Genomic DNA, 11896 nt, shown 5'->3' with positions numbered 1-11896 from the left:
AAAGCGACGCTCCTCTCTTTACGCGTTCGTTGAAGATGCAAAAGCAGATCTCCTCTCTTTTCGCGTTCGTTGAAGATGCAAAAGCGACGCTCCTCTCTTTACGCGTTCGTTGAAGATGCAAAAGCAGATCTCCTCTCTTTTCGTGTTCGTTGAAGATGCAAAAGCGCCACTCCTCACTTTTCGCGTACGTTGGAGACGCAAAAGCGGCGCTCCTCTCTTTACGCGTTCGTTGAAGATGCAAAAGCAGAGCTCCTCTCTTTTCGCGTTCGTTGAAGATGCAAAAGGGCCACTCCTCACTTTTCGCGTTCGTTGAAGATGCAAAAGCGACGCTCCTCTCTTTACGCGTTCGTTGAAGATGCAAAAGCAGAGCTCCTCTCTTTTCGCGTTCGTTGAAGATGCAAAAGCGACGCTCCTCTCTTTTCGCGTTCGTTGGAAACGCGAAAGCGGCCCTCTTCTCTTTACGCGTTCGTTGGAAACGCGAAAGCAGATCTCCTCTCTTTTCGTGTTCGTTGAAGATGCAAAAGCGACACTCCTCACTTTTCGCGTTCGTTGGAAACGCGGAAGCAGATCTCCTCTCTTTTCGTGTTCGTTGAAGATGCAAAAGCAGAGCTCCTCACTTTTCGCGTACGTTGGAGACGCAAAAGCGACGCTCCTCTTTTCGCGTTCGTTGGAAACGCGAAAGCGGCCCTCCTCTCTTTACGCGTTCGTTGGAAACGCGAAAGCAGATCTCCTCTCTTTTCGTGTTCGTTGAAGATGCAAAAGCGACACTCCTCACTTTTCGCGTACGTTGGAGACGCAAAAGCGACGCTCCTCTTTTCGCGTTCGTTGGAAACGCGAAAGCGGCGCTCCTCTCTTTACGCGTTCGTTGACGATGCAAAAGCAGAGGTCCTCTCTTTTCGCGTACGTTGGAGACGTGAAAGCACCACTACTCTCTTTAAAATATAAAGCTGCACCAAATTATCATTTTGTAATGTGGAAAAAACAAAACTTTTAAAGTTGCTAATGGGCCAGAGACGGCTAAAAACATTATTTTGCCTGTTCCAGCAAAATGCCTAGCGACAGCCCTTAAAGATAATTACCAAGTGCTTTTCAATGTAGTTTTATTCAACATGAACGTACACCGCCAAATGCAATCGTCGCATACGCAAAAATATAGTCGCCTGTACGTAACGTATTGATCATTTTTGTATGCCTTTACGTGTGGGGTATTTTAATTATCATACTCTATTGCGCTATTCAATAAAACAGAGACAAATGAATGCAGGTTTGTGCGTGTCGTGCCTTCTTGGGAAAAATGGCTAAAATACATTAAGCCATTGTGATTATTTAGTACTTTTATAGAAAGAGATTTCTACGTCTACACTCCAAATATTTAATAATAATATCAGCTAGGCTAATACCCAAGACAGCAACTTAGGCCTAAGTCATCAAGCGACTTTTTAAAGCCATTAACTCAGGTGGCCGGGTCACAATGCATAGGAGGGTGGTGGCAAGTTCTTCATGCCACGCTAGCCAACAGCTCCCTACACTAACTATTACCGTTAACCTCTAAAAGTTTTTTTTTGCTCTATACTACATGCAATTATAGTGCTAGCAGGTAGTGGAAAACTTTATTTTTCTGTGAAGAAAGAAGGCACAGTCCTTAGAAATAGAAAGAATTAAGCGGATTTTGCTAGACTTCGAAGAAGGTAGCGAAACGCGAGCGAGTTAGATGGCGCCTGTAAAAATTGGCACGAAATTTAAATATGACTGTGCTTCCGCGGCTTGTGGGGTCCCGCAAATTGGATAGAAAACTTACTAAAAGTTAAAATTTCTTAATGCGACCGAAACCTTTAATAACTCGCTCTTAATTTAAAAAAATTTACTTTTAAGGCCAAAATCATCAAAAACCACTAAAATGGGAAAATGATTAACTTCTTGTTCTCCGATTCCAAAAATGTATAACGGGCTACCGAGGGCGTGTCAGCATGCTTTCGATTGACATATCACCGACCTTTCTACACCTAATTGTTGAAGGTAGGTTTTCTAACGGTGATCTTGTATCTGTTGCTTTCCAAGATTAACTGGATTATTTTTAAACGATACCTTTAGCGGATAAAATATTTTGTTACTCTAATGACAGTACGCGGATACGCTTTGCGCTTGAATGACAAACCTAAATGATTTTCACGGGTTGATCTGCTTTTTAAATTGTATCTTTAATCCGCGATAACTGCGGATATACTATTTTAGTGTATCTTTATATTGGCTTGGTGAAACTAAGACCATTTTTTGTTGCCATGCAAAAATTTTAAAGGATAAAAAACATTTAACTAGATGTCTAAAGGTAGACAACATGAAGACCGATGTCTACGCGCTTATCTGAGAAAAAACGGCTTACTATATCTGTGGTCTCGTCGGTTACCGAAACCAAATAAAAAACCCGATAGCCGCGGGTTAGATAAAAAAGGATACAAGTAGCCAGAGAAATCAGGTTGTTTATCGGAAATATAGTAATCAGTTTGCCTTTTTCAGATAATGTTAGAACCCCTAGTTGAAGAGTTATGTGGAATACGGCAGCGACGGCATCGGCTACACTGTACGTGGACCCAGTAAACACAAATCCCTGACGGATTGTGTGTAAAAAGGGTACCAAAATTCTTCTAAGGGTAATGTAATACTTGGCTGCCTCTGAAGCAGGATTGACTTACCGGTTCTCTTGATTAATTTTTACCGAAAGTCCTTTGGTGAACCGACAGCTAAGACTAAAAACAAACACCGATTTATTCCTTGGTTGTATATTCTTTGCTTACCAACTTATAAGCTAGTAGTTACCTATTTCTCCTACTGATTTTCTGATCGCGAAACTCTTGTAAGAAACGCTTAGTGAAAGAATTGTTGAAACTTTTAAATCGATTAAACGTAGTTTGTTTAGATATTGATTTGTTTCTATTTTTAACGTGTGGACAATAAAACCCTTTCACTTTAAATGTAACTTTTCCAAGTAACGGGAATGGAAATGTCCAAATAGTACGAACGAGGGAAAAATAAAGTAATTGAATTGACAGACAAAGCTTTATATTAAATGCTTTATTATGTATTTCTTACAAACTTACGCCCATTTTTCGTCAAGATGTTTGTTATAAGGGCTCTTTTAGTCTGTATTTTCTGACCTTTCCATGTACAAAGATTATCGCTTTGACTAACGTTTTGAATAACATCGGAATCGATAGATTGAGCCAAATGCTCAAATAGCCTCCCACATAGCCGAGTATCTCGATATCCTGCAGTTCAAAGATAATTAGAAACGCAACAAATATTCACAGGCTTTGTACAATTTCCGATGTTCTCGTACCTTGATTTGGGGCTTGTGTTCGTAATAAATCTTCTCGAAACGTCCCAATTGACATGTCAGCCGCAACTCAGTCCTGTCCGCGTTAACGTTTACTTAATTACTACCAGAAAAAAATTAAATTGACCCGAAAACTGGGACATTTTCCTTAAGCTGCGTTCAGACTAGGTGAAAATATTACGTTAGCATCGGTCGTGTCGTTTCGGTTATGTTGGTCGCGTTGGTTCGTTCATTTCACTGTTCAGAAAGGAACCAACCTTGCACATAGATTAACATAAAAAATGATTGTTCATCCAATCAGAGCTCAGTAATAACGGCATAAAAATTGAAATAATTTTTTATCCATCTCTGATTGGTTATAGTATTTCGTTGGTTCTAAAGGTCGCCACTACCTAGAGTCAGCGCTGATGAGGCATAAGGCTAATTGTCTGCTATGAACTTTTTGAGCGCAACGAAATGCAAAAATGTAAACGACACGCGCCAAAATTTAAAGTCTCTGTTGAGAAGTCTGAACGGTGTCAGAAATCGAAAGAACCGACATGATCGACGCAAAGGTAATATTTTCACATAGTCTGAACGCTGCTTTATGGAAAACTAGTCATGGATCAGGAACCCTTGGAATGTCTAAGGAAGACTATGGTTGCCCTGATGATGATTTTGGTTTACAGCGGAGATTTTCGCGACGCGCTAAGATAAAATTGGCGACATCACGCGCTCTTTTTAAATCATCTAAATACGTGATTTTACGCGGAAAAAGACAAGTTTTGGGCCGAACCTAACTAATTCTCCGAGATCTTCAGCCTGGAGCTAATCAGGGTTTCTCAAATTCGTTTTCAGGTGAGTCAATTTCAGTGGCGTAGCCAGAAATTCGTCAAGGGGAGGGGGCGGGGCGAAGTATGTGAATGTTAAGAGGGGGATCGAGAAGGGGGTGGAAATTTCATACAGTCAAAGGTAGGCCCAAGTGGGGGTCTGGACCCGGAAACCCCCCCTTGTCTACGCCACTGGTCAATTTGAAAAAAACTCGCTACGCCTTAAATTCAACGTAAGTTTAAGCAACGCCGTTTCTCGAGCCGGTTTCGGAGCACGGTGGCATTAAATCCTTAGACATTCCAAGTGTAGACATATATGGTTTTTTGGTGAATTAATGAATAAAGTTGGTTAAAGGATGGACCTGATACCGAAGATCTCTAAATGAGTTATTGTTTAACAACCTATTCCGCTGGGTGGCGTTCGAAACACAAATATATCAGTTTTTCAAGTTGAGGTACATTCTTTAATTCAGGTGTGTCCCAATTTCTAATTTAAAAGACCACCATTTTCTAAGTTTGATATCATAGTGAGAGCGCATGGTGATAAATTGTTCGAAATTGGTATACAGCTCTGAAAATTTATATACACGTGCCTTGAACTATACTCTCGACTACCTAAATTTTATTTTTCAAAATAACCGACTGGAAAAACTTTTGTAAGCAAAAAACGCCCTTGTTGCCGAGGACGCGCGTATCTTAGTTTATTGGTGTTTTTAAAATATATTGTTCTAAGCTGCACCGCATCTCCGCAACTTTAGGAATAAAAAATGGTAAATCGCGTGTAGCTCGCGTGGTAAAGGTGGTAAAGTTATGAATTTTTTTATGGTAATACGTGTCACAGTGCTACTTAAAACCTGATATGGAACCACATAGAGGTATGTTTTTTACTTGGCGTTTTTTACCATTTTTCATTTTTCTCCATAGGGAAAAATGGTAAATCGAGTGTATCTCGGGTGGTATAGGTGGAAAAGTTTTGAAATTTTTTATGGTGATACGTGTCACAGTACTACTTAAAAACTGATATGGAACCACATCGAGGTATTTTTTTTACTTGCCGTTTTTAACGATTTTTCGTTTTTCTCCATAGGGAAAAATGGCATATCAGGTTTTAAGTAGCACTATGACACGTATCAGTTTACAATTTATCAAAGGGATTTAGTACATCAAGCGCCATCTGTATTACAAAAAGCGAACTAGGCACGAGGGAAATTCGAAAAAACCGCGCGAAATACAAAATAATATCTAATTATAGGAAAATATAGGAAAAATGGTATAATTATAGGAAAATAAAGGAAAGCATTGAAATATAGGAAAAATGGTATAATTATAGGAAAATAAAGGAAAGCATTGAAATATAGGAAAAATGGTATAATTATAGGAAAATAAAGGAAAGCATTGAAATATAGGAAAAATGGTATAATTATAGGAAAATAAAGGAAAGCTTTGAAATATAGGAAAAATGGTATAATTATAGGAAAATAAAGGAAAGCATTGAAATATAGGAAAAATTATAAAATAAAGGAAGAATGGTCACCCTGATATAATAATAGCTGTTTAAAAATTATTCAGCTAACTTCTTGTGTACTTACATCATAGGGACTTTGCTTCCATCCTGAAACATTTGAAAATTAACTGACTTTAAACCCAAGTATTTAAGTATTTTAAATTAATGTATTTAACTGGTTTTTGCTCGAGGAGGAACTCCGCCGCTTGGGAAGTATAGCTGTATGTGTTAATTCTGTGAAATATAATTAGGGAACTGTTTTATTTGAAGAATTCATTATCGTATTTTCTTACAATATTTCAAGTAAAATAGGGATTTTAATTGGCTGAACGAGTGAAGACCAACAGTATTTTAATCTTTGCATTTTGTTCTGACGCGATAACTAACGCTAGATGTCTCCAAAAAGGTTGAAAGTTTTGCAATACACCAATAAGACAGTTTCAATTCTATCGAACGCATGCGCAGTTAGACTAACAAGTTGGCAAGCCAAAATATACCTCTCCTCGGAAGAGTTTTTAATTTTCAATGAAGCGTAACTGTATCCGTGGTTCTGCGGTAGAACACTCACCTGTCGTGCAAGAGGGCTCGGGTTCGAATCCCGGCCGTTAAAAATTTATACTACACCCAATGACAAAAAGAGGAAGCTTTTAGAAAAACCTTTTCCCTGATTCTAAGAAACTGCGTACGCAGTGATTACCCTTTGCCCCGAAAATCCGAACGCGTTCGCAGGCCTGACCCACAGACAGACACGGTGGTTGTATAACCCCTCCTAGGGTACAAAGTCCCCTCGGAGAGGTAAAAATCAGACGAAGATGGTACTTTGATGTCATACCCTAGCATGACCTATGACATCAGATTAGGCTTTTCCATGTTGTGTAATAGTTATTTTTAAAACCGATAGAAGGCGGTGCGGTTATTGAAACTCGCTCATTGTGATAATTTTCTCTTCGGTATAGGGTTTTAGTAATTACGTAACATTCTTTTTTTGAACTTAAAACCTTTCTGTGTAGATAAAATATTTTATTTATTTACTTAGACTTTTTCAATTTAATAATAATGCAAGTTCGAAATATAGAATCTTTTCCCAACAAAATAGTTGTCTAGACATATTTATACGACTAGCAGGCGCAGCAGAATGGGAACTGAAATTTTCTGCCGCCTATTAGACTGCAGCACCACGAGTGAGTATTGGCGGAAGCGTGAACTTCGCTGATAGGATTCTACTCCTTTAAGATCAGAGTGTAGTAAATTTTGAATCTGTTCCATTGCGCCGAATTCCATTCGACCGAACCCAATCCCATTCGACCGAAAAAGCCACACTTCTCCGGGTTTAGGATTCGGTTTTATCCGTTTCAGCATCTGTCAGAACAGCATGCAGTGTTACCTAACCTAACCTAACCTAACCTAAAAATTAAAAGTAGTAAAAAGAAAAATACAAAACTCGCCTTTGGGCTAATTTCATCAAAAACATTGGCGGAATTCGGTCTAATGGGAATTCGGTCGAATGGGAAGATACCGTAAATTTTCGCAACCACTGTTAAACATATCCCGCCACGTCCGCCATTGAAACGATTCACACTCGCTCGGCCGAAAAGACAACTAAAATTTAAAAAATGCTTACACACAGTCCAATCGGCATTGGCTTTCGCATTTTTTCGTTTCTACGCTTCCAAAATCGAAGCAATTAGCCTGTAATAATTAGGTCCGTTTAGCTGCTTTGGTATAATACGTACATAAATTTAAACAGCATACCCTATATTGATGATCGACGCATTTGTTTGAAACTTGAGGGAATATTGGAAGCTGTATCGGAATGCAACCGCACTCGCGAAGAGAAATTTTGTAGTAGCAGTCAATCATACAGTTCTTTGAATATGAATTTAAATTTTCCATAATTATTTCTGGTACATATTTGTAGGTACTGTTTATTGCCCGCCAAACAGGTTTAAAAACCCCTCTTTGAACTTTGAAGCAACGAGGACAAATACTCGACGAGTTTATAAAGCAGCTTATTCGAGTAATCGAGTACCCGAATATGCAATTTTTTTGGTACTCGGAAATCGACGAGTATTCTCCTATTACTAATTCGAGGTCGAGTACTGGAATTCGACCTCGAAAGAGGCCGAGTACTCGATGATGTTCGAGTACTCGTACAGCCCTAATTTTGCGACTTACTTCTCTACTGAGTGGACCCGTTCCGTTGTTATCATACCACTCTTTGGTATAGTTACGGCAGTTGGTCCTATACGGAGGACCTAAAAGCTTGAGCTCTTCCTGTTAAATGAAACGCAAATGTTTATATTTTCAACACTAGCATAAGTAACATAATAACACTAAGTATGACCCTTTCTATTGTTTTAATGCTTATTTTCTTACAAAACCTATTTTAACAATGACACTTTCGCTCAGATCCAACTTCCAACGTAACTGAATAGTAGAGATAGAATATTTTGCCTAGGGAATATTTTTGGTCACAAAGAGGCTGTGTGCTGAACTAAGCCTGAATAAAATTGGCTAATTGTCATACTTATCGGTATTAGGCTACTTATGGCAGTAGTTATTTATCCAATTTTTGGAAAGAAGCACATCTTCCATAAAAACGTTTTCCATTCGAAAGGGGAAGTTAAAACAAAACTTCATTAATACGGTCTGCCCAAACCTCGGCCCAAACGCAGTGATTAACTCACCATCTACTTTCCTTTTCTCTAGTTTCTACCAAACTTATGATAGCATATGATTTTAAAAAAAAACTGCCCTAGATGGCGCCACAATAAATATGGAAGTGGAGTATTCTTTTGGCGATTCGCAGCATTCATACTTCGTAGCTATTCAGAATGTGTTTATTCCTACTTAGAGGGAATGACTATGTTGAACATTTTAGCTCCTTCCCCCTAAACAAAATCAAGTTAGTTCCCTAAAACTTACGATTTAAGCACACGTGAAAACTATCCATGATGCCCGAGTTTCATCTGAAATTCTGAACATTTTCCCAGGGACGGCGGAATAGGGGGGGGGGGTACATTGTAACCCCCCTCCCAACGAACAGTAAATATTGGGGAGAAAGTCTTGGACTTGGGTAGTTTAGCGCGACGACTTATTTGATGGGCAAAAATATTTTCAAGAATTTGCTTCCATCCCCCAGTCGTGTTTACAGGGATTTCTATTGAAACTTGGTACTCCGCCTCAGAAAAAATAGTTCCGTTCTATCCGGGCTTTTTTTTAGGCCAGTACTAAATTTGTAAGTAGTTAAAGAATTACATTATATAGTTTATCACCCAGTTGTTTATTTCAGGTTTTAATAAAAGTAATGAAAGTCCGTTGATTGGCTATAAACTGTGCCTCGGTTATTAAAACGTCATTTTCATCTTGGAAATGGCCAGCCAAGGCTTAAGTGTTGAATTATTATTGGATAACTATAATGATGTTTTTTTTAATTGGATGAAGATTTTAAATCAATTTGTGGTACCTTTTCGCGGCATATTAATACTTATAATATGCTAAAATATAAAACGTACTATAAACAATAAAATAAATCTACACAACACAGGTGACAGGCCGACACGCGATTACCGGACCAACGAAGCGGACGCCGCGAAGAAAATCGCTCGCTTCAAATACTTACCCAGAAGCCTCTAGAGGAGCACTTTTTTTTGAGAAAAAGGCACGAATTTCTAGCAATCCTATTGGCTCTCTGACTCAAATGTTCTCCAGTGCGTTTAAAAGCATATAGCAACCACCGGGAGTAGTGGCGTACTCGTGTAATCCCAAGCGTCTGGGAGGCAGAGTTTGTGGATGGCCGTGTGAGGACGACCACTAATCCCCCAACGAGGCGTTGTCATACTACCGCCACGAGTGTCCCGTCCCTGTCCCCAAGTATCACCATGTTGCTGTGGCCGTAACACACATCTCACACCTGATTAATCAGATGGACGAGCGGACTGAATTGTCCCACCCGTCACAATCGCTCATTATGTAACGAGTTTAAAAATAAAAGCTACAAGAAGCGGGCAGTGCAACTTGTGCAAGACTTTCTCCCCAATATTTACTTTTGGTTGTACCCCTCTAAAAAGGTTTTATAAATATACATATATACATTTAAAATAAGTTAATTCTTGAAAATATCTTCTCTATTAAATGAATTTATAAATCGAAGTGCGCAGGTTTCATAGTACGCCCAGAAGTACGATGACACAATACCACTTAAATAGTCTCTGCATACTACACGCGTATCAAGATAAACTAGATAAAATTTATATGAATGAGGTAGCTAAAGATTTCATTAATAAAGAGAGTAGAGTTAAAATCTTTGGCTAACCGTAAGTACGATAATAAAACAAAATTAAATTTGTGTTAATATTGTGCGTAATTATTTTTGGCCAGCTTGATTTTGTTTTGAATTCCTAGCTCGTTTGATTAAAACTTAGTTTAATTCGACTAAAATCGGCAACTTATAAGTTAAAGAATATCTAGAAATATTCATTAAAGGGTTCCATCAGTCTCGTAAGGGGATGACAGTGGGGGGTGAAATAGCACTATTTTTTTAACGCGGAAGGAGACCAATTTTTGGTAATACGAAACTTAACAAAACACGTGGTCATTTCGCGGAAATTCGGATTTCGATATCAGTCGCAACGGACGGAGTTTTTGTCACCTTGGCCTAGTTTGCTTTTATTGGAATTTAATTAGAATTAATATGGAACGTTGTTCTTGTTCAACGAATTGTCTTAGTGATTGATTTTCTTTTCGTTTGTCATGTATTTTATTATTACCATTAATTGCATTACTCGACATTGTTAAAACCGAAAATTTTAAAACAGACTGGCGAACTCGCGGAGTAATACTACGCGGTTATCGTACATTCGTTTAGCGCGACGTGCGCCATCTAGTGGCGGTAATCTTAATCAAAATCCGGACTGGCTAGGGGCTGATGGAATCTTTTAAATATCTCGACAAAAAATATAGCGCTATCGGCTCCCGCTCAGACATCTATTTTCGATTCTTTGTACCCCCAAAAATAAACCTTCCACGGTCATTTTCCCTATGTAGAAATAAATATATTCTGGTAACGATAAAATATTTTTCTTAAAGGAAACGTGGAAACGTTTATTCAATGCTAATAGGATGTAAAAGTTCGGATTTGCTTCTTGGGTCGAATAAAAGAAGGTGTCCTTACAATCCCAAAACTGATTTCGTAAAAGAAAGCCGGTCGTAGCTGAATTTTCTCGATTGAGCGGAAAGGGATCTCCTCGGGGCTGTGAATGTAAAGCTCCGCCATGTCTTTCTCTTTCAGTAACATGTTGCTCTCCGGTGGGTAGAATTGGAGAGTCGAGTGGAAACCCGTTGGTTTAAGACAGATTAGGAAAAAAGTTGATTATCAGTTTTCATTTGTTACTTATATCATTATCATATATACTGGTAAGGTTAAGACGCTTCTATTCTCCTACTTTTTGTAACAGTTACCCATATTTACAAACGAAGGCTGTATTTATTTATGTTGGCAGTGGCGGACTGGGTTTAATATTTTGGGCTGCCAGAAGACAAAGGGCCCCAGCTTTAACAACTATAACTCTATCATGTTTGAGGGGCCCACTTCACGAACGGTCCGTGAGGCCCACCTGCAATCGGGCAGGTTCACTCTATGGCCAGTCCGCCACTGTATGGGCTCCATGGTCTAGTTTTCAACCCCCGAAGGAAAAACGCCACTGACGCGTGTTCCAAAAGCATCCAAAGATAGAAGTTTTTGGGAACCAAAGAAATTGTGGCTTGATTTGAAATCCATACTAGCATTGGGAAAAACACCAAAAAAGCATCTCAACATATTCATTATCCATATAAATAAATGCATTCTTGATTCAACCAATAAGAAAGCTAACACTATGTGCGAGTTAAATTTGCCTTGTCAGAGCCACATGCAGAAATGCTTGCTTTCAAAGACGGTTGTGATAAGGCACTTGTCAAAACCAGGTGCACAACAAATACTGTTCGCTTCTAAACCCGGTTACGATGTGACAGTTTTTAAAGCCACATGCACAAGAAATTATGCTGGCTTTCAAAGACGGTTATGATAAGGCACGTTTCAAAGGCACGTGCACAAGAAATTCTACTTGCTTCTAGCCCGGTTACGATGTGCCACTTTTCGAAGCTACATGCACAAGAAATTATGCTGGCTTTCCAAGATGGTTATGATAAGGCACTTTTCAAAGGCACGTGCACAAGAAATTCTACTTGCTTCTAAGCCCGGTTACGCGGTGG

General features: G+C 39.0%; 1 protein-coding gene across 1 annotated transcript; it reads right to left on the bottom strand.

Annotated features, from left to right (window-relative positions):
• Nucleotides 1-3119: 3119 nt before the first annotated feature.
• Nucleotides 3120-10940, bottom strand: LOC149943598 (epithelial sodium channel subunit alpha-like). Its single transcript, XM_090176119.1, has 8 exons — nucleotides 10818-10940; nucleotides 7820-7918; nucleotides 7397-7510; nucleotides 7266-7333; nucleotides 5821-5878; nucleotides 5730-5752; nucleotides 3335-3407; nucleotides 3120-3263 (listed from the first exon to the last, which is right to left on the bottom strand). Exons 1-8 carry the CDS (start codon nucleotides 10938-10940, stop codon nucleotides 3120-3122), a joined length of 702 nt encoding a protein of 233 aa, XP_090032245.1.
• Between the last annotated feature and the right edge of the window lie 956 nt (nucleotides 10941-11896).

Source organism: Leiobunum rupestre, chromosome 5 (genome assembly GCF_980474605.1).
Source record: "Leiobunum rupestre chromosome 5, qqLeiRupe1.1.hap1, whole genome shotgun sequence".
NCBI lineage: Eukaryota > Metazoa > Arthropoda > Arachnida > Opiliones > Sclerosomatidae > Leiobunum > Leiobunum rupestre.
This window is presented reverse-complemented; position numbering and strand designations above follow the sequence as displayed.